This window comes from Electrona antarctica (genome assembly GCF_951216825.1).
Source record: "Electrona antarctica genome assembly, chromosome: 18".
In the NCBI taxonomy this organism is placed as follows: domain Eukaryota; kingdom Metazoa; phylum Chordata; class Actinopteri; order Myctophiformes; family Myctophidae; genus Electrona; species Electrona antarctica.
In genome coordinates, this window is record NC_136799.1 from 41,673,033 (window position 1) to 41,699,667 (window position 26,635).

General features: G+C 43.5%; 1 protein-coding gene across 1 annotated transcript; it reads right to left on the minus strand.

Annotated features, from left to right (window-relative positions):
* Window positions 1-2,718: 2,718 nt before the first annotated feature.
* Window positions 2,719-15,930, minus strand: LOC306942112 (uncharacterized protein). Its single transcript, XM_079527826.1, has 6 exons — window positions 15,898-15,930; window positions 9,420-9,554; window positions 8,713-8,848; window positions 8,058-8,275; window positions 3,744-3,868; window positions 2,719-2,826 (listed from the first exon to the last, which is right to left on the minus strand). The coding sequence occupies exons 2-6, from the start codon at window positions 9,519-9,521 to the stop codon at window positions 2,739-2,741; spliced, it is 669 nt and encodes a 222-aa protein (XP_079383952.1). The 5' UTR covers window positions 9,522-9,554; window positions 15,898-15,930; the 3' UTR covers window positions 2,719-2,738.
* Window positions 15,931-26,635: the final 10,705 nt, after the last annotated feature.

Genomic DNA, 26,635 nt, shown 5'->3' on the forward strand with positions numbered 1-26,635 from the left:
TTTTCTGAGAGTAGGTTCTGAAGCACTTGTGTGCCAAATTTGGTGCTTGTATGATCAAGTGAACGATCGTTTCAGTAATCTGCTCCACTACAGTCACTCACCACTCAGTCTCACTCAGGCTAGGAGAGGGAGCACGCCACAGTGCTGTCTGCTGTAACTGTCGTGCTGCTAACAGAGAGCCTAAATACGTTCATATTCCCTCTACACAGGCCAGAATAGTGACAGTCAGAGGGTTTCTTTTAAATTAGAGTAGTGATACGGGGGAGGATTTATTTTCAACGCAAATGTGTATTCCCTCGTTGGTATAACAAGCAGCCCTCGCTAGCCAGCTACTAGCCTAGTAGCTAGCTGCGTGCATCGGTGCTTGTCCTGTCCATAGAGTCCTGTCTGCCAGGCTGCCAGCCTCTCCATTCTGATGTTATAATATAAAATTGAACTTTCAGGGAAGACAGTGATAAACTATACAATGATTGTTGTATTTATGGTCAGGCTGGATTGCTTAGAACAGACAGAGGCTATGAATTTAAGCACCATGCACATTCATTTTCAAATTTTCTTTAACATTTTGGACAAAATAGCCAAAGTGCCCAGATGTCCTATACATACACTATAGTGCCCACTGCCCACCTATCACTATCCGATTTTAGTTGCCAAACCAATGGGTTCTCTTGTAATTGACTTTTGCAACCTTATAATGCAAGCTGCATAATGGACTACTGAAGGCTACAGGCCGTGTCTTTCACTTTCTGGGGTTTTTAACTTTAACACACTGCTGCTATGCACCATGTGGCTGTAAAGTCAAGCCATACAGTAATTTAAATATGAGTATTTATTGATTGGCCAGACAAGCAATATAATACAACATAACTTCAAATGATGGAAGCAACACAGACATTAGATGCATATATTTTGAGCCTCTTGTTCGAAACGTCCACCTCAGGGTTCAACTGCTTGGTCTTTCATCGTGAACAACAAAAATGGGTGACCTTAAATCTAAATCATTGTACAATGTCATAAAAACTGTTTTGACCCAACAGCAGAGTCAAAGTAAAATATTAGCGTTTTGCAATCCCTTTCCTCTCTGCAGAGAAGTGATGGCTGAAAGAAAAAGTCAAAAAAAAAATAAGACAGCAAATTGGGAAGCCGTTTTGGGAATCACGACGACACGCTGCACAGCAAATCAATCCTGGTATTTATAGGATTTTTTGGTTTCATCTCCTGGCTTCAATGCGATGGGCTCCCGTGGTGTAACTTGCTTCTCATCGCCGGTCACGACCCGTTCAAATGCTAAAACCATTAGAAATTAGAGCAAAGTATCCTCCTGACAAGTGACAACACACTCAATACTGCAGTAGTTCTCAAAGTGGGGAATCCACCTTCTCCTGGTGTAACTTGTTTCTCATCGCCGGTCACGACCCGGTCGAATCCGTCTGGAACTGGATTCACTTTGGTTTTCATTTCAACTTGCCAGTTCACCTGCAGCAGTGCAGTCTTGGGTAGAGAGAGAGAGGAAAGTAATGTTAGTATAGCCATAGTATATTTGATATATCATTGCTGTCGGGCAGAAAACCTCTTATTGCCATATTCTAACTTATTGTGTTTTTTTACCTTACCATTTTTTTTGTTTATGAACTCTGATGTACCAGGAAAAAGTTCCATCATTCCATGTGGTGTGTCCTCCATCTCAATTGGATAGTTTTGCTGACCGGATGCCAGAGTGTACGCTTCGGATGACCATGGCGTGAAGTGCCATTGTGCATCTGTATCAAGGACGGCCTGGTCCCCATCCTCGAGGCTGGGCAAAATAAATTTAAGCCTGCGGTAGCGAGCAGGACAGACAGAAAGATTCACTGACAATAAATACCTGCCCCAGCTAAATCTTGGGTTGAGAGAGGAAAGTGTAACTTAATATAGTATATTATTGTGTTTTTACCATTTAAATTTTTTTGGTTCGTCAACTCTGATGTACCAGGGTCAATCCTTGTCCTGGTGCCACTACGATGGGCTGCTGTGGTTTAACTTGGTCCTTATCGTGGGTCATGGCCCGTGAACCCTTATCGTCTGGATTCACTTCGGTGTCCATTTGAACTTTCCACTTCACCTGCCCCAGCTCAATCTTGGGTTGAGAGAGGAAAGTGTAATGTTAGTATAGTATATTATTGTGTTTTTGTTTGTCAACTCTGATGAAAAAGTTCCATGTGGTGTGTCTGGCTTACCTTATTTCTTTTGGTTTGTCAAATTTGATTTCCCAGGGACAAGTTCCATTTGGCGTGTCCCCAAACTCAATTGAGTAGTAGGAAAAATACCCAAATGAGCAAGATACTGCCAATTGTGCCAAAAGACATTTTCAGTCATTTGTAACTTTTGAAAGACTTATACTCCAGTACCTTAGTTGGCAAGGGTCTTCCTCCCACTATGACAAGCTTGTATTCGACATGACTGAGCAAGTCTCTGCAGGCTAAAAAAAAGCTTCAAACACCATGTCCTCCTTGGGCACATTAAGATGGTCACTGGCAAGAATGACTGTCAGTTCTTCCACAGAGAGAGACAGGAACTCTTCCTGTTGGTAGAAGTTCCATTTGGCGTGTCCCCAAACTCAATTGAGTAGTCTGACTGATTTTGTGCCAGAGTGTAAGCTCGGGATGACCATGGCATCAAGGACGGTCTGGTCCCCATCCTCGAGGCTGGGCAATTTATTTGTCTCTCCCAGGTTGACATGGTCTTCCGTAGCAGTGACCTCACAGCGATACTCCCCTGAGTCTTTCTGGGTGACAGAGTGTATCGTCAAGGTGGCACTCTCTATCTTGGCTCGTCCAGCATAGGATCCTTAAGCAAAGAGAGGAGACATGGGTAGGAAGCCACGGAGAGGTGGTGAGAGAGAGCAGGAGATGAAGGCAGGGACGTGCAGAGAGTGTTGGAGAGACAGGGGCTGAAATCCCGTGAGAGGGCACTTTTGGACAATTGTTTTTTTAGCGAAAATAGCTGATCTACAAGCTCTCAACGCGTCATGCTGCGATGCGTTGAGAGCTTGTAGATCAGCTATTTTCTGGGCGCAACCAAGCACTCTTTATCTACTGGAGATGCGGGTTACGACACGGATTTCGAAACAAATTTGTTCAACGCAAAATGCTGCATTTGCATTACTTTCATATAGTAAATGCTGCATTCGTGGTCTGGAAAGGGCAGTTGTTTTACAGACGGGTAAAAGGGCAGAGGCTGAAGCCCCCTTTGATGTCTATGTGTGCACGTCCCTGGATGAAGGTTAACAGTTTGACGGCCGCTAATTGTTTACTCCAGTGTTCCACCGCGCGTAATACGACATTCCCGCTATTTGTTTAATGCGTTTAATTCGCTGTTTTAAAATAATTAAAAAGTTTAAGCCTGCGGTAGCGAGCAGAGAGAGAGAGAGTGAGCAGGACAGACATAAATATTTACTGACAATAAATAAGCTCATGCAGCATTTATTCCAAGTAAACGTCCGACTGCCTCTTCCATGAGAGGGAGAGAGCGTACGATAGCACTGGGGATGACGCATAGTGTAGACTGCTCTTAACCTCATCTATGCACAATGGAACGGGTAGCGCAGGCGTTTTAGGGATAAGGCAGGTGTTGGAAGATAGCGTCGACCACAGGAACGCCCCTTGCACAATGCTAAAAAACCTAAATAGTGGGTCATCCAAAATAGGGCCAGATATGTGTGTGTGATGACGAAGTATTGTGCGATATGAAGAACTGTACTGTACCTTTCTGGGTTATTCCACATCAAATTAATTTGGGTATAGTCGAGGGACCAACCACACTGCTGGTTTTTCTCTCCCAGTTGGCTGAAGATCTGGACATACTTCAATATCCTGGCTACCAAGAGGGCCTGAAATAAAATGTAAATAAGAAACAATTGACTATATTTACACAGCATCCAATTTGCTCTCATGTCATTTGCGATTGGAAAGAAAAGCATTCCTGGCTGTGTCACAATATTAGCCTGGCATGGCCAGACTAATATCACTGCATAGATATTAGTCTGGAACTTTGCTGAGGAAGATGTCTTTCCAAGGGGCGGTTACAAAACTGAGGAGTGCCAGACCAATATCTGCCCAGGGATTTATTTTTTTCCTGTGGCAGATTCGTCTGGTTTCCAGGCTACCACAATATTCCACTGACAATGTGCAAGTTTGCCTTTTTCCCCAGGAAAACTTTGATGTGCATTCCCTACCTTCATCGTTTTGACCACATCTTTCTTTTGGTCTTGCATTTGGCCCTTGATGAGTTTGGGCATCTTCAGTGTCTTGAAGCCACACAATCGCGACAGACTTATGGCCAAGGTGGCAAACCCTGAAAGCAGTGTTAAATTTGATAGCAAATGTTAGTTTAATCAGTCTTTTGAATACAATGTAATTTAGTTTTAGTCATATTTTAGTAGTCTAGTTAAGTATCTATTATACAAGTGAAAACATGTGCGCAAAACAATACCCAAAGCCACCAGCTACTACGTCACTGACACGCTGGGTGCCGAAGCCCAAGCAGGAGCAACACACACTGCAACAACACACTAAGACATCACAGACTTACCCTCCGCGTCGATCCACGGCTATCTCCTCATGTCGCGCCGTACGCCCACACTCAACACCACCCGCGTAAAAGTTGTCATTGCACTGCCACTAAAGCCGGCTCCCGTCCACACTCACAAACAATATCAATATCAATCATAAACACAAACACGCCACAAGCACCGACACCCCCGCCTAATTTGTTGACACGTCTATGAAAACAAGCACAGAAAAAATGCCATTCAACACGCTACTTACACACACTACCACTCGCTTACAATACGCGGACCTGGCAACACTACATTCCCTCTCCCATTTGCTCAAAGCCCACCACGTGACCCACACACACACATACCAAAACCAAGTAGAAGAAGAAGAACTACACACCGCACACTCTGATTCTAACTTGTACAGTTACAATAATGCTAACACGACCGCGTCGACACCTGGCGTGGTACAAGCGGGACAAACCCAGGCGCATATATGGATACCAACAACAACACCAACACTACACGCACACGCGCGCGCTGCAACAACAAACAGCTACGTACAGTGTGTGTGTGTGTGTGTGTGCGTGCGTGCGCGGGGGGGGATTTTGGATCGCCTCGCGATGCCGCGACAATGGCACTACACTACACAGGGCTCGACAGTGCGACTAGGTACTCGCATTTGCGACTTACAATATCACCGTGCGAGTTGTAACATTCACTTCGTAGCACCGCTGCGACTACACAATCCGAACTTTACAGCTACAAGTTGCGCAGTTCACATCCAAAAGAATGTGTCACTCTCTCGGTTCTGCACCGCTGCTGGAGAAGTATAGCACTGTCGAAGGCAGCGCAACTAATCCCCCCCCCCCCCCCACACACACCCCAGAGAGGGAGGAGAGAGAAGAGAGCGAGAGAGAGACAGAGCACACACGTCTTCACGTAGGGACAGAGATAGACAAAGACAGAGCTTTCCAGTCCTTACATTTTTTCTCACATTGTTTTCTTAGCTTTGTGACTGACCAATGACACGCAGATTGTATTGTCTGCAAAGCAACTATGTGTCTGTCACAAATAAAAGTTCTGTCCTGCAAGCCCATGTCATGTCAACACAGACAAGGCAGCTGTGCGCGCGGTGACTCCTGCAAATTATACTGACCCAATATTATTTTGTACAACCTAGCAAAGCATAACATATGATGGTTTGGATAGGCTGGTCTCTCTTTTTACAAGACATAAGCCATTGCATACAGCTTCTCAACCTTTTTAATTTCAAGGACCCCCATAACTCTGAGAGTAAAACCAAATGGACCCATAAGAGTCCCATTTGATTCCATTTGTACAGTATCAGAGTTAAACGTTATACAAGAGTCCATTTGGTTCCATTTGTACACTCTCAGAGTTACAGACCTGTAGGGTCCACTTGGTTCCATTTGTACACTCTCAGAGTTACAGACCTATAATGGCTCCATTTGGAACCCCCTCAAGGAACCATGAGGGTCCCTGGATCACACCTTTGAGAGCCACTGCTTTCAATAAATACATAACTAATATAGAGCATATTTGATCCATTTATTGTTAGGCTATAGATTATTTTGACATCTGATTTTAACAGAACCGCCCACGCACGACACATGCACATGCACGCCGTGCACGCGCATGTCCACATCCACATGCACGCGCGCATGTGTCCTCTTTTTGCTAATTCAGAATATGGTATGCCTACACACTTAAAATAATGCAAACACGCAAATTGCGCAAACAACTGCATCGACACCTGGCGTGGAACAAACGGGACGAACCGAGGCGCATATATGGATAACAACAACAACACTACACGCGCGCGCGCTGCAACACAAAACAGCTGCATAAAACGCGTGTCACTGTGGACTTCTGTATCTGTGGACTTCTGTATCGCAACGCAACTCTGGGATGAGCGGGCCGAAGGCCCGCGAAATTCTAGTAGGATAACATGTAAAAACTAGAAAAAGTGCCCTTCTGGGCACAGGTCTCCACCAGGAGGATAGGAGTGTGTGTGATGTTTGGCAAAATGTTTAGGAGTGATATAAACATGTTTGTTTGTTTTTTGCAATCATTTTCTTCATTTTGTTGAGGAAATGCAGAGCCAGATCAGGACATGTGCAGCATTTTGTACAAAATGGGCCACTCCTGAAAACTTTGGAAGGCAATCTTAGCCAATCAGTGTAGAATCGGAGAAATCAAACAGCCTCGTCTTGATCACATGACTACAGAGATCATGTATACCGATTTGCATGAAATCTGGCCGACTAATATAAACAATGTGTTTTGCAGAAATCGGCCTCATGGTGGCGCTATAACCGGTAGATGTGGAGGGATGCAGGGAAAATGTTTTTCCATGGCCTCTAGGGAGTGCGCATAGAAAGTTGTACACAGATCGATGCAGTTATAGGTAAAAACAGGAATTGCCCTGTTATAGCGCCACCATGAGGCTGGTTTGGAAAAAAAAATATGTCATGTCGTCCTCAGCCTAGTGGAAATGTGCGTGTATAATTTCACAGAAATTGCACACTGTTTGTGATTTGTGGCATTTTGTTCGAAACGGACCAATCATGTGAGCTTTGGAAGCGAATTTTAGCCAATCAGGAAGGAAGATGGGAAATGGTGCAGATCCGTGTTGATCACATGACTATGGAGATAGTGTATACCGAATTGTGTGATGTATGGATAAAATGTGTACGAGTAATCTACAGAAATGTGTTTTGCCTAAATCCGCCTCATGGTGGCGCTATAACAGGCCGTTGAGGAATATTTGGGGCAGAGGTTCGTCGTTGGCATCCAGGGAGTGTGTGTGCAAAGTTTGGCATGGATCGGGCCAACGGTGCCGGAGATTAGCTGGTAACGTAACAGACGGACGGAAGGAAGGACGGACGCACACACACACGGACGGAGTGCAAAACATACTCTCTCCCCATGCCTTCGGCCTGGTGGAGACAATAAAATGACATTACAGCTAAGTCCTCCATCCTGACTGGCTGCTTCACTGCCTAGGTATGGCAGCTGCAACGGCCTCAACCACGAAGCCAGTGGTGTGCAGACATTTTGAGGGGCAGGTGCTCAAGTGAACAAAAGGGCACCTTTTTTATTTTTATCCCACGATTTTGTAACCTATTTTTTCACCCAGTGTCAATTATCTAATGTAATCCTGGGCGCTACACTTCCTCTGCCAACCTGGAGGGGCAGCGGACTGATACCCCCACTGGGATAAATAATGACTTCAGTGACTCAGGATTGAATGGTAATTTATCAACAGTTTGCAAATGGTGCAATACAATACAACATCAAATATTTGCTTCTGGGGGTACCTGGAACAATATAATTTCAGATGGGGGTCACCAGCCAATTGGGGTCCTTGACATGAAATAGTTTGAGGACCACTGCTATAGAAACATAGTTTTTTCAGAAAACTGTTTTTGATTTAGAAGACATTTTGTAGAATCTGGTCTCAGTCCTAAATGGGTTACAGGAGCATCCTCCTTGGTACCTGGTAGCAGGCTGCTTTATCCAGGAGAGCAGAGATCTGCTCTCTCTCTGCTCTCTCTCTCTCTCTCTCTCTCTCTCTACCTGTGGAGAGGAAGCGATGCGTGGCTAGCAGCAGCTGGGGAGAGATCTTCACCATGTCGTTCTCTGCCAGTTTGAAGATAGAGAAGTCCTGGTGCTTCCCCTCGTGGTGGGAGACACGCCGCTTGCTACAGTTGTCAGCTGGACACACATACACATTTTTCACTGGGATCTCTCCCAGAATTAGAAACATTAACACCCCGAACCAGAGCGAAACCGGGCAAAGGAAAACGCTGGAAAATCCTGGAACAACATCTCCTGCTAAAATCCCAGTACAGCTAAAAACACTTGTACTGTATAGCCACAGCAAAGACCAGTACGGCAAATCACAAAACCACACTTATGTCATTTCAGATGAGCAGGCTACTAGAAAAGCCTTGAAATCTTCTTAGGGAGCCCTACAGGTCATTGATCACCGTCTCTTGGCAGTCTGCTAGCTACCAAGGCTAAACATTGGCATTGTGCTTTACTACACTGTAATTAGTTTGTTGACAGGATTACTTGCCACATAAGCATGACATATGTCGTTTTACTGAAACATGTCCTCCAACTGTAAATAGCTACCTCCTTTCTCTTACCAGTCAAGGCGATGGGTGCACCATACTCTGGAGTCTGGCCGAAACTGCCACTCATTGAGTCTTCAGTCTTCGTTTTTTTGTTATCCAAGAAATCAGGTTTGATCCCAGGTAGCTTGTGTGGATCTTCACCAAAAGCCTAATAACATTTAAACCAAAAAAGTAAAGAGGTGAGAGTGATGAAAGGTCAGTGACTTTACCATGGTATTTTATTTGACTGTAAATCTTGTTCTTTTTAATCCCACGATTTTGCAACCGATTTTTTCAACCAGTGTCAATTATCTAATGTAATACTGGGCGATACACTTCCTCTGCCAACCTGGGGGGCAGCGGACTGACCTCATGCTTCCTTCTATGCATAGAGTCCAAGCTGCTTCTTTTCACCTGACAGGGGGGAGTTTCCCCGGCCGGACGTAGCGCGTGGAAGAAACACATTATTCCGACCAGTTCCTTTCCCCTCCATCAGGCGCCCCGGCTGGCCAGGGGGAGGTGGTTTAGAGCCCAGGATTACTGCATGTTTTTTGTGAGGGTACCGGGGAGAACATGCAAACTACACACAAAGTATTTGTATTTGACTGTAAATCTGACAACAATAAGGCTGTTGATATGAACAGATACAGTGCCGTGTCATGAATGGGGGGCATGCAAGCTGTGATCATAAACATGCCCTTAAGCCTGGCTTAATATAACCTGTACTGAGACAACCTTACCTTTTGAATAGCTTTATCGTCCAATTTATGGGTCTCCTGCATGTACAAATATGCCTCACAGCAGAGCTTCTCATCTGTCTCAATAGTATCATTGATCAACATCTTCAAAAAGTGCCCTGAACCCCCTTTACCCACCTGTGGAAAAAATTGATAGATTGATTGCATTGATAATATTACATTATTTAAATTAATTATGTGGGAGAGGGATTCTAACCTGGTCACACTGGCTGAGTTTGGAGACATTGTCATCCGTCCCAAACACGAGAAACCCGTGCTGGAGGTTGTGTCTGGAGAGGAACTCATCCCCTCCCCAGGTCAGGGAGCCCACTCGCCGTTCACGGCGACCTCCTGAAGATTTTGGCTAGCCCGCCGTCTCTCCAGCCTGGTTTTCACGGCATGGAAGGGAGGGATGTGGTGCTGCTGTGCAGCTGCTACCGTTTGGGCCAACACGTGGTCATAGACCCGCTTGACGGGCAGGGTGGGATCCGCAGCGACCTGCAATTTAGAATTACAATTTAGACATTTAGCAGACGCTCTTACTCCAGAACGACTCACAGTAAGCAAGAACAAACACATGGTAATGGTAATACATCAAATTCATAAAAGACAGTCATCAAGAATCATAAGAACCTAACAAACCTGCTCAAGCATTTGCTCATTTAGAGCTGGCGGGGTGGCGGTGGTTATGGTCCCCTGGAGGCCTCAGCACGACGATGGCTGGATCATCGGCCTCGAGATCCAGCCACCGTGTGTCAACGATGATATCCTCACAGAGAAGATGAGGAAGCTTGGTAGAACAAATGTTGCATGAGCTTGTACTATGATCAGGTACTATGATTATAATAGGAGGAATATATTTTTTCAAAAAAAGTGTACATAAGTGTTAAGAATTATGTTTTTGTGCACACCCACCAGTTAATTAAGTATACCTGGTTTTCACCTTAGCACCACCCACTGTACATGTACATGCATATATATTGCTTGGATTTTACCTTCAACTTAGTTCCGTCAACATTTATTCACAACAAGGCAGTAGTTATGTGCAACAAATTATGTAGAGTGGACTAAAGCACTTACCATATGTTTATGGTAATTCTACGAATCTTATTGGAATTTGTATCCACTGCCTGTTCCCCGCTTGCTGTTTTGTATTCAAATGTTCGCTGGCTGTCTGCACCTAGAATTACTCGTTTCTGTCGAGGGAAAGGAGAGTGATTAGAGAAATTATCAAATTTTCCTGTCATTCTCAAACTAGGGGTCCCCAAATTATTAATTAGGGGCCGAAGTGGCCTAGGAGGTAGAGCGGCCTTCTTGGAATACGGAGGTTCCAGATTTGCTCCTGGGTATGTGTCAAATTTGGGCCCTGTTTTGCGTGCCTTAAGTACCAGGTCTTATGACCTGGAAGTGTGGCCAATGCTGTTTGGCCAATCAAAATAGCTAAACAGCACACACCTCCAGGTCTTAAGTTGAGCCACAAGATTGTTTTCTCACTCAACAGTAAACAAGATCCTTAAAGAGAATAGGAACCCAAATAGGTAGGCTGCCGCTACTCTGTTGGTTACTTACTGTCTGTCTGTCCTCTGACTGAGTAAAGAAGCCCAACAATTGTGGTGCCTGCCCTGGAACTGGAACTGGAACTGGCGCGCGCGCGCACGCACGCACGCACACGCGCACACGCACACACACACACACACACACACACACACACACACACACACACACACACACACACACACACACACACACAGATGAAGATAAAACAAGGCTTGTTTTAAAAAAATAAACGCTTAAAAGGTGAAATCCATAATAGAAGGCTTTCTTACCGTTATTTGTAGGCTTATATATTATTAGTTCCACTAATGATGTCATTACTCAGTAGTTGTCACTATTATACTTAACAATCTTACTGAAGTATGAGCGTGGGATATTCATGGGAGCCATCGGACTCCATGAGTTATGGGAAACGTCATAGCAAAACATATCCTCAAGTGCTGTATTATTAGAGAACTCTCCTCCAGCCAAATACAGAGTACAGCCTGAACCTATGGTGGGAGAAGAGCAGAATTAATACATTGATTTATGCCGTAATTGTTAGAGAAATAAAGATGTATTTTAATTAATTTTATATTTCTTCCTTCTGATTCTGTAAAAAACTAAATCACACCCGTGTGAAGTGACGATGCAACTCCGTGTGGGGGTCCCCGGGGGGTCCGCGGAAGTTCTAGACCCACAGGAACGCATGTTGGTTTTTAGTTCTATCATCGTTTACTAAAGTGTGGATTTCTTCCTCACCAGTTTTCTGTCCTTTAGATGGGGTGGAGTTACAGCTTAACTTTACTGCATGTCGAAGGCAGTAAGGCATGGCTGCTACGACAGTCGACAGAGACTGGAGAGAAGAGCCTGGTCACCCACATTAACATTGTTCTGTTACATAATAACATCGCTGTTGTCATACTTATCGTTGCTTTTCCTGGTTTTATCCTCGTAGTGTTTTTTTGTATTGACCTGTGCTTCCTTCTACATACTGTGAATACAATTTTAAATCAATCACAATCAATCCAAATACATTGTAGCAGCAGTGTGTGTGGGTGTGTGTGTATGTATATATATATATATATATATATATATATATCAAAATTCAGATTTTTTTTCCTGGCCTCTCCTTCTGCACCATTTATCCTTTCCGTTACTCGCATGCACGCTGCCGTTCACTTCCTTGTTTACGGCTCAGAAAGAATGGCTCGTATCTCCTAACCTAGGGAACTCTCCATGGTTTTGACCAAAGGGCATACTTCTGTCTTCATTTCTGACTTCAATAAGCATCTCGTTTGGAATATTAACGCTTCGAGAGACTTTAGCGTGACCATCGCGAGGTAAGAATGGATCATTATGCCTCCCGGTTTTGGTGGGGAACGGAAGGGGGGTACCTTTCAGAGTAAAATCTGCCATATCTGCTGGCACTCTAGCGCCTTTATTTTCAAGAATTCCCCGGCATCCGTTGTGTTCAAATAAATGGTTTCAAAACTGTCATGTACACGTCAGTCAATTGAACTACTAGCCGGCCACAATGGTCAAATACTGCCGAAATATAAAAGTATTTGCATAGTGGCTGGTGTAAATACTAAAAGCAAAAATATAACACCATATGATCAGTAACAACTCATGAATCCACTCACCAGTTTGTCAATTATTTATTTTGTGTTACGAACTCTGACATCCGTAACACATTATCCTGGGTGTCTTCACAGAATCCACCATGTCCTGTAGTGTCTTATACAATTGTACCTTATCAGATACAATCATGCCCTCGGGAATAATGCTGGACACATTACACATAGAGACCTGCAAATGTTTTGGAAGAAGAGGAAGAAAGCAAAAGACCAAGTTTGGACTGCATCCTATGGCTCAGGAGACACTAATAATGCTAAATATGTATTCAATTAAAAAACTTACCGTATTGGCTTCGGTCATGTATGGAATGAAGCTCAGGGCCCTTTTATTGAGGCCAACAAGCCCGATATCTGCTCTGTAAGAGGATGCAAATAATATCACATTATAAATTGATGCATTGCAGAGATGGAGGAAAGAGATAGATATAGGCCCTCATTTATCAACCGTGCGTACGCCAAAATATGGGTGTACGCCGAAATTACCGCAATTTTCGGCATTTACCATTTGCGCCAACGTTTGATTTTGAACTTGAGCCAAGACAATAACCACGTCTGGTCGGGAGCTGTCGTACGCTTTGTCCTCACCTGTTTTTCTGTCGTAGAACAGCGGAGCAGCATTGTTTGACCAGCTGAGAGACTGTCACAGGCATCGAAACATATGTATTCACTCCTAAAATGTTTATATAAAACTGTATAGGTATGTATATGGGCTAAATGTAAAAAAGTAAAAAAAAGTTAAGGAATACATCAACGATGTGTCTTTGTGTCATATGAAATTAGTAGGAGCTTTCCAACTTTACAAGCAAGCAATTAAAATCGCGCATTTAAAAACAATGTTGCAAGTTATATGCGTAAGCCATTTAAACAGTGTTTTGCATGATGAGCGCATACATGCGAGGATTTGGGCTGTCTGTGCTGAAATATTTCCATGACGGGACGTTGGAGAGTGCAGCGCTGCAGCTGCGGAGAGTCCCAACTTGGGTAGCCTACTGTAGCCTAATCTACAGCAGGCCGATGTCTTTCTGGAGTTACAGTAGCCTATGTGCAATCTCCTCCTCGTTTAATAAACCCGACGCGTCGCTCGAATGCCAAATGTGCCATGCCGGCGTGCCAGCGCAAAATTGGGGACCGCTGACCGCATCGGAGTTAGGTATAGGCTAAACCACCCAGCCAGGCTGCCAGCCCACCAGTGCCAGTGTGCCACATGAGGCTGGTTTAGGCTGCACATTTATATAATTGTCAGTTGATAGCCCAGCCACTGCACCGACTACTACTGCGACTAGCGAGGTAGGCTAATCTAAATAGATTGTCATAAACGTGCATGGTCGCGGTGTCATGAACAGTGATAGAGACAGACAGGACAGGAGAGGAGGAAAACAGCAGCGTGTGTGTGCGCCTATTTGTTATTTAATTCATTGTTCACATGCAGGTTCAGATTTTCGTTCACTAATATATTGTTGTAGGCTATATTAAATGAATAAATACTTTAATAATTTAATATAGGCTACAACTAACAACACACGGCAGGCGCGTAGCGCGGATCAAATGATTGACTGGGCAAATTAGCATGGGGGGGGGGGGTAGCCCCGGCCGATAGTGAAGTGTGAAGTGTGAACGGTTTGGGGAACCATTTTAAAACAAAGGCGGCTTGCATGCTGTGGTTTACTAACCAGAAAGTTGCATGCACAATTTATTTAAGATAGGCTACAACAAACCAGTTGGACTTGCAAGTTGCGTGTGCGTGCGTGCGTCTGTGTGTGTATGAGAGGGGGGTGACTTTTTTATTGACTTTTTTCGTCATGTAACTATGGTTTCCAAGGTCGTACTGCAGTTGTTCATGTCGCAAAAACGAGGGCGAGGCTTGATTTCATAGGGCGTGCCAGATAGATTTCAGCCGTCACATTTATAAACGTCCGAACGAAATTAAGGAAGAAACAGCTGTCTGCGATCACTTTGTAAATGCCGACCCGACGTGGGTGTACTACGAATCCTACACTCGAATTTGGGGCAGAATTTCCACTCGATTGATAAATGAGGGCCATAGTATCTGCTCTGCGAGAAGAAGTATAATATAACAATATAACAAGATAGATTATGATCTACCAGTAGATTTTTAAATCTGAAAGTACTTGTGGGGCACCTGCCAATTAAATTAAGATGACTTGATTGACATCAAAGAAGGGCCTGTCAAATCACTGCAAGTGTTGCGTTCAAACATCAGTACGCATTACAAGTCATTTTATTTACACACGCATGGTATTTTATTTGACTGTAAATCTGACACAACAATAAGGCTGTTGATATGAACAGACAGTGCCGTGTCATGAATGGGGGGCATGCAAGCTGTGATCATAAACATGCCCTTAAGCCTGGCTTATCCTGTACTGAGACAACCTTACCTTTAGAATGTCTCCATGCTTCATGGATTTGACCTCCTTCATGAACTCGTAGGCCTCACAGTGGAGCTGCACCTCCGCGTTCTTAGCATCATTTTGCAACATCTTCAAAAAGTGACCTGATCCCCCTTTGCCCATCTGTGGAAAAACAAATACACTATTTTAAAGGATTATTCACCATCATCATATCCACAACATAGCTGAGAACTGGTATCCTGCCTCTGGCTATTGAGGTAGGGCGGTTTTCAGCGGTCCCAGAAGAGAATAGATTATGCATTGTATGTGACCTAAATGATGTGGAAAATGAATTTCATTTGATGTTTTATTGTACCCTGTATGATGATTTGAGGGTTCCACTGTTTGAGGTAATGCAACAAAGAAATCCTGATCTATTCTGGGAAGATGATGGACAGAAGTTAGACTGGTTATTTAATTATGAAGTATTTAGGACAGCCCAGTTTGTTTCTAGAGCCTGGAGTAGAAGACAATCCCAGCTCTTCAAGTAGGTACATGTGTCTCCTGTCACAGGCCTAATGGTGTATTTTATTTTATGTCATATATTATGTAATCTGCTCGTAAGGATCTGGAGTGTCAGTTTGGTATTCAATTGATCATTGTTTGCAAACCGTCATGTCGGTTTATTGTAATTGTTCATGTAAACTGTAAAAAGTGTCCTGTAAGTCCATATGTGCTGGGCTTCTTCGGAAGCATGACACTTAAATAAAGAATCAATCAATCAATCAAAATCATAGCCATTCTTGTGATTGTGTGTGTGTGTGTGTGTGTGTGTGTGTGTGTGTGTGTGTGTGTGTGTGTGTGTGTGTGTGTGTGTGTGTGTGTGTGTGTGTGTGTGTGTGTGTGTGTGTTAATACAAATTAAATTGTATTAAAGTGTCAGTGTTCGGTCTCTCACTTGGCATCTTCATTTCCTCCTAGCATCAGTGTATGTAGGTTTCTCTCCATCGATGACTCCACAGCCCACAAACAGTATTCTACGCCTCTTCAGATAATTACACCGTCGCCCAGGTATAGGCCGTGGATGGTCACGAACGGATAATAGGGCCTTGGGCAGGTCCGGAATGTCCCGTCCATGTAGATCTAAAAGAAAATTATCATTTTATTCATGGGCCTACTGATAGAAGTTAGACGTATATATTATCTGGAAACCCCTTACTAAATTTTCGACTACAGCACATTTTCAAGCATTGATAATATTACATTATTTAAATGAATTATGTGGGATTACATACGACGAATTAGACCGTTCCTCACCCAGGAATCAGCCCAGCTCCTAATCCAGACAACAGTCTTGTCAAAACTTGACTATTGTAATTCGCTCCTTACTGGCCTACCGGCATGTGCACTTAAGCCTCTCCAACTGATCCAAAATGCCGCAGCTCGTCTGGTCTTCAACCAGCCAAAATTCTCACATGTCTCCCCCCTGCTCCGCTCCCTGCACTGGCTCCCAGTCGTTGTGCCCACCCAGGGTGGGCACAACGCCAATATATCTTGTCAGTGTTGCCCTTAAGCCTGGCTTATCCTGTACTGAGACAACCTTACCTTTAGAATGTCTCCATGCTTCATGAATTTGACCTCCTTCATGAACTCGTAGGCCTCACAGTGGAGCTGCACCTCCGCGTTCTTAGCATCATTTTGCAACAAATTCAAAAAGTGACCTGATCCACCTTTGCCCATCTGTGGAAAAACAAATACAATAACACTATTTTTAAAGGATTATTCACCATCATCATATCCACAACATAGCCATTCTTGTGACAACAAGATAGATTATGATCTACCAATCGATTTTTAAATATGAAAGTATTTGTGGGGCACCTGCCAATTAAATTAAGATGACTTGATTGACATCAAAGAAGGGCCTGTCAAATCACTGATAGTGTTGCGTTCAAACATCAGTAGCATTACAAAGTTATTTTATACACACACACACACACACACACACACACACACACACACACACACATTGATTTTCACACCAGTGTGAAAATCAATGGGACCACCCTGCCCAGGTATAGGCTGTGGATGGTCACGAACTGATAATAGGGCCTTGGGCAGGTGTAGATAAGATAATGTAGATCTAAAAGAAAATTATCATTTTATTCATGGGCCTACTGATGGAAGTTAGACAAATATTATGTGGAAACCCCACCTTTTCAAGCATTTATATTACATTATTGAAATTAATTGTGTGGGAGTCTGGGAGAGGGATTCTAACCTGGTCGCACTGGCTGAGTTTGGAGACATTGTCATCCGTCCCAACCCGTGCTGCAAGGTTGTGGGATGGGAGGCATCAGGCTGGCCCACCGTCTCTCCAGCCTGGTTTTCACGGCATGGAAGGGAGGGATGTGGTGCTGCTGTGCAGCTGCTGCCGTTTGGGCCAACACGTGGTCATAGACCCGCTTGACGGGCAGCGACCTGCAATTTAGAATTACAATTTAGGCATTTAGCAGACGCTCTTAATCCAGAGCGACTCACAGTAAGCAAGAACAAACACACGGTAGGCCTACATCAAATTCATAAAAGACAGTCATCAAGAATCATAGAATTACAATTTAGGCATTTAGCAGTCGCTCTTACTCCAGTCTCCAGAGCGACTCACTAAGCAAGAACAAACACATGGTATAATGGTAATACATCAAATTCATAAAAGACAGTCATCAAGAATCATAAAACCTAACATACCTGCTCAAGCATTTGCTCAATTAGAGCTGTGGTGGCGACAAGGTCATCCTCCGGCGGGTGGTCATGATGGTGCCCTGGAGGCCTCAGCACGACGACGGCTGGATCATCGCGGCCTCGAGATCCAGCCACCGCGTGTGCATGAACAGGTCCGCTCGCCCCTTTTCCAACTCACCCCAGCTCAGCTAGATGATGATAAAAAGGTGACTGCAGTCCGTCAACAAATGTTCATAAATAAACTATGCAATTAGTATTATTCTTCCAAACGTGTCAAACTTAGAATCATTACAAGCTTAGAAATTAGAGCAACACGTCGCGCTTCTCGACGAAGTCAATCATATCCTGAAAAGGGGCGAGCGGTCTCGTATTCCATGAACACGCCGCACCCACGGTGGGCACAACGCCAATATATTTTGTCGGGGTTTGTCTTATTGCGGAGGTATCGGAAATGTTCCACTATATGAGGGCTTTCCCTCCGCGACTGTTAGCGATTTGTATATAAGGTGCTGCCATGGCTTGTCACTTGTCAAGTTTTGTTGGAAAAGAGAATGTATTTCCGGTGGGACGCTATTTCATAGACGTGAACTTGATTGATTAGGCCTAACACCTGTTTCCAATACATCGGATGGCCTTGGCAAATGGAATACTTTATTGGCAACAAAGTAAAACCAATTTTAATGATGAGCGGTCTATCTGTGGTGATCAAGAACTGTCCGTGGTGCTGATCTGTCTGTATTTAGTGTTGAGGGCCGCGCGGGTTTATGCCAGTTGCAACGCAGCCTCTTAATCAGCGATTATCAGCGATACAAAATCGTTAAGCCATATATAGTAAAACAAAGGCCTACAGTAGGAGTGGAAGAGGAGGCTGAAAAAACAGCCAAAACTAACACGCACATCTATGCTGGGTGCTGGATCAAATAAAGTCACAAATCAAGAATTGAAAGACATTTCTAGTAGGAGTCACTTCCACTATGTTAAAATATTTCTTTCTGCAGCGTCTGGATCAATATTACTATACAATATACCATGCAAAAATGTTATCCCAAAATGGGACAATCTTTGGGCAAGACCAGGTGGTGTGACGCAGTACACTGGGAGATGTTGCATCTGTCACACATGTCGGACTCGGAGACAGCTATTTTGTTCGGTAGTGTATGTGCATGACTTTAGAATGGACAAGCTGCAATCTGGCATTGACTAAGACTATAAGAGTGAATCCTCCTCAAATAATGTCACATGCCTCCCAGGCAGACTTGACGTTTGTCGACTATATGACTACCGCATATTTCCAAATAGTGTCCGGTCTCAAATTAGTCAAATAACACTATACATAATACACTAAACAGCCCGGGGTGTGACACCATATTGCCTCGTCCAAATAATATCCCTCTTAAACGTCTGGGCCATTATTTACAAAGTTAGTCAGTCTCATTTATATTTTGTTTAATGACGGCGCGCCGAAAATAGAAGATACAATTAGGTTCGCTTCTTGCAGCGCGTTGTGAGTGTGCAGATCTGATATAGAAGTGTATATTTGTAAGTCTCTAAATGTTATGATGAATTGAACATGGTGGGCCCTATTGTAAACAAGTGTAATGCTTTATGCATGTCATCCACAGCAGTTTTGTATTGAGTTGTGCTTGAAATGTATACTGTAATTATCCAATTTGTTAATAAATTCATCAATCAATATTTTCAGCGCGCCACCCCTCCGTGAATCCAAGCAAAGGTCCTCACAAATATGCCTATAGAACAACTACACCAAAGTCCTCTGACACCACCACAAAAATAAGTTGTAATTGTCTCCACCAGGCCGAAGGCATGGGGAGAGAGTATTTGTCTCCACCAGGCCGAAGGCATGGGGAGAGAGTATGTTTTGCACTCCGTCCGTCCGTCCGTGTGTCCGTGTGTGTGTGTCCGTCCGTCCGTCCGTCCTTCCGTCTGTGAACAGCTATCTCCGGCACCGTTAACCCGGTCGATGCCAAATTTTGCACACACACTCCCTGGATGCCAACGATGAACCTCTGCCCCAAAATTTCCAGAACGGCTTGTTATAGCGCCACCAGGAGGCCGCTTTGTGCAAAACAAGTTTTTGGACAGTACACCTACAGATTTTGTCCAAACATCACGCAAATTGGTACACAGTCTCTCTAGAGCCATTCAACGAAACGGGTCTTTCAGATTTCTCAGACTCCATCCTGATTGGCTAAGATTAGCTTCCAAAGTTTGCAGGAGTGCTCAGTTTCAAACAAAATGCTGCAAATCATGAACACATCGTGTGATTTCCGTGAAATTGTGCACGCACATTCCCACTAGGCCGAGGAAGAAATGCCACATGAACATTTTCAACTCAGCTTCATGGTGGCGCTATAACTGGCCGAAAAGTGTTTTTACCTCTAACTGCACGGATCTGTGGATAACTTTGTATGCCAACTCCCGAGAGCCCAAGGGAAAACCTTTGCCTGGAATTTTTCACATCTGCTCTTTATAGCGCCACCAGGAGGCCCACATATGTAAAACACATTTTCTAATATTACTCCTTCAGATTTTATCCAAATTTCACGCAAATCGGTACACATGCTCTCCATAGTCATGTGATTAAGACTGGTTTGTTTGATTTCTCATAATCCACCCTCATTGGCTAAGATTGGCTTCTAAACTTTTCAGGAGTAGCCCGCTTTGTACCCGTTTTGTACAAATCGCCACAACTACTCAACGCAGCGTCCGATTGTGGTGAAACTGTGCATGCATATTCCCACTAGGCTTTGGAAGAAATGCCACTTGACAGTTTTCAAATCAGCCTCATGGTGGCGCTACAACAGGCCAAGCATCACACACACACACTCCTATCCTCCTGGTGGAGACCTGTGCCCAGAAGGGCACTTTTTCTAATTTACAACCTATTGCTAAAATTCGAAGTGGTCTATATCCTCCGTGAAGTCATGGCTATTTCCATTGGGTTTATAAATAATGTTTTTTATATGCCTTTATATGGAGAGAGTGGCTGACATCGGGTAATATGTCCATGTGCACTGAGCTGTCGGTCTTGAATTAAGAGATTTAATCGTCATTACATTTTCTACTGACACTTACAGTAGATGTGTATAGCCTATAGCCTATCAATTTTGGTTGTATTCAAATGCAACCAAAAGCTACAGCTTATAATGAAAGCATTTGTATATATATATATATATATATATATATATAGATATATATATATATGCGGTGCTGAGACACACACACGCACGCCGTTACCTGTTTCATCCACTTCGTGCCTTGTGGCACATATAAGGACTTCACAGAGCGCTTCCACGTTTCACCGTCAGCTGCTGCAATCCTCACCGTCGACCATGATTTCCATCCTGCTTCTTTGCTTTCTTTCGGTTCCCTTCTGGTGCCCAAGTCATTGCTTATACTATGTTGCAATGACGTGGTCACATGGGCACCAGAAGAGACACGCAACAGATATGTTCAGCATGTAATTATGCACACAAGTTCAGTTTTGCTCAGAAGCAATGAATTATAGCCAATTCATATTTTTTAATTGTGTATGAGAGAACATTAAACGATAGAGCCTACACTGTTCAAAGATAAAGTTGACATGCAGCCTACAGTGGGGATATATCAAATTAAGTGGGCTGTCCTATTAAAGTATCAATCATTGAAGAAGGCGCTTCCCCACAATAATAACTTGGGGGGGGGGGGGGGGGGGGGGGGGGGGCTTTGAACATTCATGAAAAAAAACAAATGGGGGCCACTTTAAATTGTTGACTTAAAAAGTCTCAGTTCAGTTCAAGTTCTGATTATCTAAGGGATTGTACTATCTAGTCCTATAAACTCAACTAACTAAAGGGAAAAATCAGTCGCTTTCTCCAATTTGGAGAACCAGATTACCACATTTGTGGGGGGAAGGGGGGGGGGGGTTCAGAGTTCCGGGTCGGCTCGCTAGGTCTGGGTACCAGAACCATCCATGGAAGGGAATCCTTTCAGGACACAAAAAACCTGACCTGAAAGGCCAGGTGTCCAAATCAGTCTTTGTTTCAAAATCACTGTTGTACAACATCAAATGACAACAACAAACAATTCATGAGTAAATGCATTGTTACGGCCCTTTAAACTTGGCTCAACCAAGGGCTCATAATAATAATAATAAAAGGACACAAAGTCAGATCAAAAGTTTACAAAAATATTACAATTTTTTAAATGCGGCATTGCAAAACAGGGACTGATGGACACCCAAGACCACAAATGAATGAATGACAAAATGACTGAATGACAAACAATGAAGGAATGAAGTGCTAGAATGAATGACAGTATTCTTGTTGGTGTACACATTCATTCAGACTGAATCACTGAAAGAATGAAGGGCTAAATGAATTAACAAATGCAGAAATCAATAATAAAGATAAGCATCCAAAAACAAACAAACAAAAACATGGGCTGGTAAACTAATACGTGGGGGAGCCTGGGGAGCACTTAGGGCCGATTCATACTCCTATTGTACCGCTGTTTCGGCGCTGTAGTGCCGAAATGATTTTGGCTCGTCAGAAATTTTCAGTAGCACCGAAGAGCCGACTTTAGGACGGTACCCGCCCCCCCGAACCTCAAATGACGTCACATTGTAGGCTCTACAGCGCCGAACCGACTTTTATTCGGCTCTAAAATAGGAGTATGAATCGCGCCTTATGTGCATGTCGGAGTCCCCAGACTACTACCAAAGCAAAATAAGAAACTAAACTAACCAAAAACAAACGCCAAAAGAATACTTACGACCAGCCCATCTGAAACTTAACTAAATAATAACAGCAACAAAAAGGGAAGACAACTGTTCCGTTTGGGTGTTTGGAGACAATGAGCTGCTGGCCACAACTCCTATTATATAGCCTGCCACTAATCATGAACAGCTGACACAGGGTGTGGCAGCCAGAATCTTCAGGTGATTGACAGGTGAGGCACTTTAGACCAGCAGGTCAGCAAAGCCACAGGCACTAGTAATTCTTCTTTATTTACTCTGTCTGTTCGGCACTACAACAAGAAGAATTTTCACAAAACAGCAATTTTCATTGACTCATAATTTTTTTTGAAAAAAACGTACTATACTTTCCCATGTCCGTATAGGTCCAAAGTTCACGTGTAGAACTTTTAGTGCATTTTGATCAAAGATCCTGGGAGGAGATGCATTTTAATTCAAAATGGTGGGTGATCTAGAGGTCAGAGGTCAAAAGTAAGAGCACAAAACTTGTTCGGCATGAGGAGACGCATATGTGTATCAAAGTTTCATTGCCGACGGTCAAACGGTTCATGAGCTGTTCGTGGTCAAAGTTTGCATTTTCAATTTAGTGCAATAGCACCACCCTTTGGCCAATGGTTGTGGGCTTCGCATCCTGCCCGTTTGGCATGGGCAGCATTCTTGAAGACTCATACGCTGAGTTGTCTGTACTCAGATTTGAACCCATGACCTTGTGTCCCGAAGGCGAGAACCCTACCTACTGAACTAGAGCTATCCGGACACAATCAGTTGTTGTATTGTTAACAGCAAAATCATTCAAGAAGGCAATAAGCAAATATACTTTGAGTACCAACACATAAGTACTCAAACAGATCTACATGTGTAACACCGGGGATTCGAACTCGGGCCTCCCGCGTGACAGTCCAAGTCTTAACCAATAAACCAAAGGGATATCCCTCTGGACTGGGGGAGATATAGACTTTTGAGGCCATCAGGCAGAGGCTCTGCTACACTCACCTCCCTTTTGATCTCCTCCCACGGGGAAACCCGATGCGGGTCACGGCACCAATGTAACGCCCGGGATTCGAACTCGGGCCTCCCACGTGAAAGTCCAACATCTTAACCACTAGTCCAAAGGGAGGCTACACATGCTCATAACACGTCACATCACAGATCAGCTTTGTAACCATTTTTGTATTAACAATGAAATCTGCATGAACGATTAGGCTACTAAAGCTATCAAATGCTGTAATTGTAGTGGGGTATAATAAATGAACACCACACCTACCATCAGTTCCCAGGACTTCCAGCAAACTTGCAGCACCAAACCTAGCTAATCGTCATACACTGAGTTGGCAGTGCCCAGATAGGCGGTAGCTCTACCTCTCTCTCTCTCTCTCTCTCTCCACCTGCACTGTGCGCAAGGCAGCCTTATTTTACATAATTACATAAAAACTGAATCTCTCCATTCCAGATGGCAGACATAAAGCAAGAATAACGGGCGAGACAGATGTGCATACGATACGATACAACTTTATTGTCAGCTTGCACTGAAATTTGTTTTGCGTCCATTCAAGATACAGACAAGACATACACAATACATTACAAAAGATACATTACAGGACACAAATCACAGAGGCAGACAGGAACAAGAACAATAGAACATATCCTCTTGGTTTACCGATTTTGGTTTAAAAGCAGAACAGACTGGTGTACAAAAGAGTTCTTTAGCCTGTTTTTCTTATATTTAGGGACTCTAAACCGCCTCATGGAGGGCAACAGTTGATATTCATAATTTAAAACACGTAAGGTAGTCAGAGGAGATACTCTTTGCCAGTCTAAGCATGCTCTTGGTCTGGGCTTGAATGTAACACGACCTCAACAGGCCTACCAACAATTTTAGCGCATATCTTAATTTGGCTATAGAGTTTGTTCTTATATACTATAGAGGCTGTTAAACCAGGCCGTGCTACAGTACAACATCACAGTTTGAACAGCAGACGTATAGAAAAGAGACAAGATCAGACTACTAGCACCAAACGATCTAAGTTGGCGTAAGGAGTACATACGCTGCTGTATCCTCTTACAGATATTCATATTCATATGAGAGGACCATGATAAGGTGGCGTCTATCATCACCCCCAGATATTTGTAAGATGGACTTGTTCGATAGTTGAACAATGGATCGGAGTGCCTGTGTGTAACCCACAGTACATACAGTATACAGTATGGGCTTGCAACTGTCCTTTGGCTTTCCATGTTCATCGGATTCAAATTCAAAGTATTTCCAAACTAGCCTGGTTTCCAGCCTGATTCGCTGCGTTCCGTTAATTAGTTTTGTTGTCACTTCTAGGGAAAAATAAATAAATAAATAATAGTTTACTAGTCGACTAGTTGCTTAATGCCCTAGTCACTTCAAGTTCTAAGTGACAAAACAAATTCACAGAACCAGGCTGGAAACCAGGCTATTTCCATCTGTTACCAAGTGGGATCGTAGATCGGCTGTTTGTCAGTAATAAAACCATAAAAATGACATAGGACATGAGGCAGACGTGCAGGTGAAAGATAAGTTTAATTAAATCCAGGCCTGGACAACATAAGTGAAATAAAGAACTCAAAGAACATAACAACTTAACAGAGAGGTACTGGAGTCAACCTCTCCCCATGGCAGCCCACTCTCTACTGAGCCATTTCCCCTTTATATAGACTCCTGACTCCACCCCTGGCTAAGCAGTCAGCAAATCACAACGCATTTAGTAACACACAAGACGCTCCCCCTAAAGCAATCAATCACAGCTCTTCAGGCAATCAAGGCAGCGTCCCAATTACAGCATCTGCATAGATAAACACAAGTATATTAGATTCACATGTCACAGCAGAGTGTGCACCTTCTGTGGGACTGAGAATCAACTTGTTACAAATACAATACAGAAACAATACAATGAATGTGTATTGTTGAACAACATTACTCTGACAGAGGCTGCTCTGTCACACCATCTATCAGAACGAAGAATAAATAAACTAAGGAATATCTTTGAAACAACACAAATCCTGCCTAAACCCTAAACACACCAAGTCACCAAACACAGTTTAATTGATCAGGGGTGCCGTTAATCCTGTAAAATCACAGTACAGTACAGTACAGTACAGTACAGTACAGTACAGTACAATCTACAGTACAATCTGCGACAGGACATTACGGTACAGTACAGTACAGTACAATCTGCGACAGGACATTACAGTACAGTACAGTACAGTACAGTACAGTACAGTACAGTACAGTACAGTACAGTACAGTACAGTACAGTCTGCGACAGGACATTACAGTACAGTACAGTACAGTATGGAACAATACAGTACAGTACAGTATGGAACAATACAGTACAGCACGGTACAGTATGGTACAGAACACTGGCCACCTGGATGGCGAGGCTCGGCGCTAGAGTGAGACCGGCCGAAGGCCGGTCGAATTCTAGTATGTCTAATGGTGGACATTGACTAGTACTGCACCTGTCACCACACTTACGTGCCATAGTCTTCATATTCGGCCCACTGTTTATGTAGGGTGCAGGCCTGCATCCACCCCACCTCAATGCGGTCCACATCCTGCAAACCGACACCTACGGCAACCTTTGCTGTGACAGTCAACTTCGGCATGTCATAAACAAGTCCCTCCGTTGTTTCGATGGACTTGAACTTCCCAATTTCTGGTAATGTCGCCGTTCAGCAAATTTGCAGGTTGGCTCTGCAAAGAAGATAAAAGAAACAAATGATACAAGATGCTATGAACCGAGAAAATGTTATTATTCATTTAGTATTCATCTTACTCCAGTTATATTCAAATATGACTGTATGCCGTCTTTGTCTTAGCAAGGAAAGTAAATGAGTCTGATCATTTGTCTCATGAGTTTAGTAGACCCCTTGTGTAGTTAAGCAGCTATCCCTTAGCTTAATAATAAAAAATAAAAATAAATCCTTTATTTGTATACAAGCAGCAGGCTCATTTAAGGTTACGTTAATTTACACACACACAGTTAATTTACACACACACACACACACACACACACACACACACACACACACACACACGGCTATGTTGTGGATATGATGATGGGGAATAATCCTTTAAAATAGTGTATTTGTTTTTCCACAGATGGGCAAAGGTCACTTTTTGAAGATGTTGCAAAATGATGCTAAGAACACACACACACCAGACATTAAG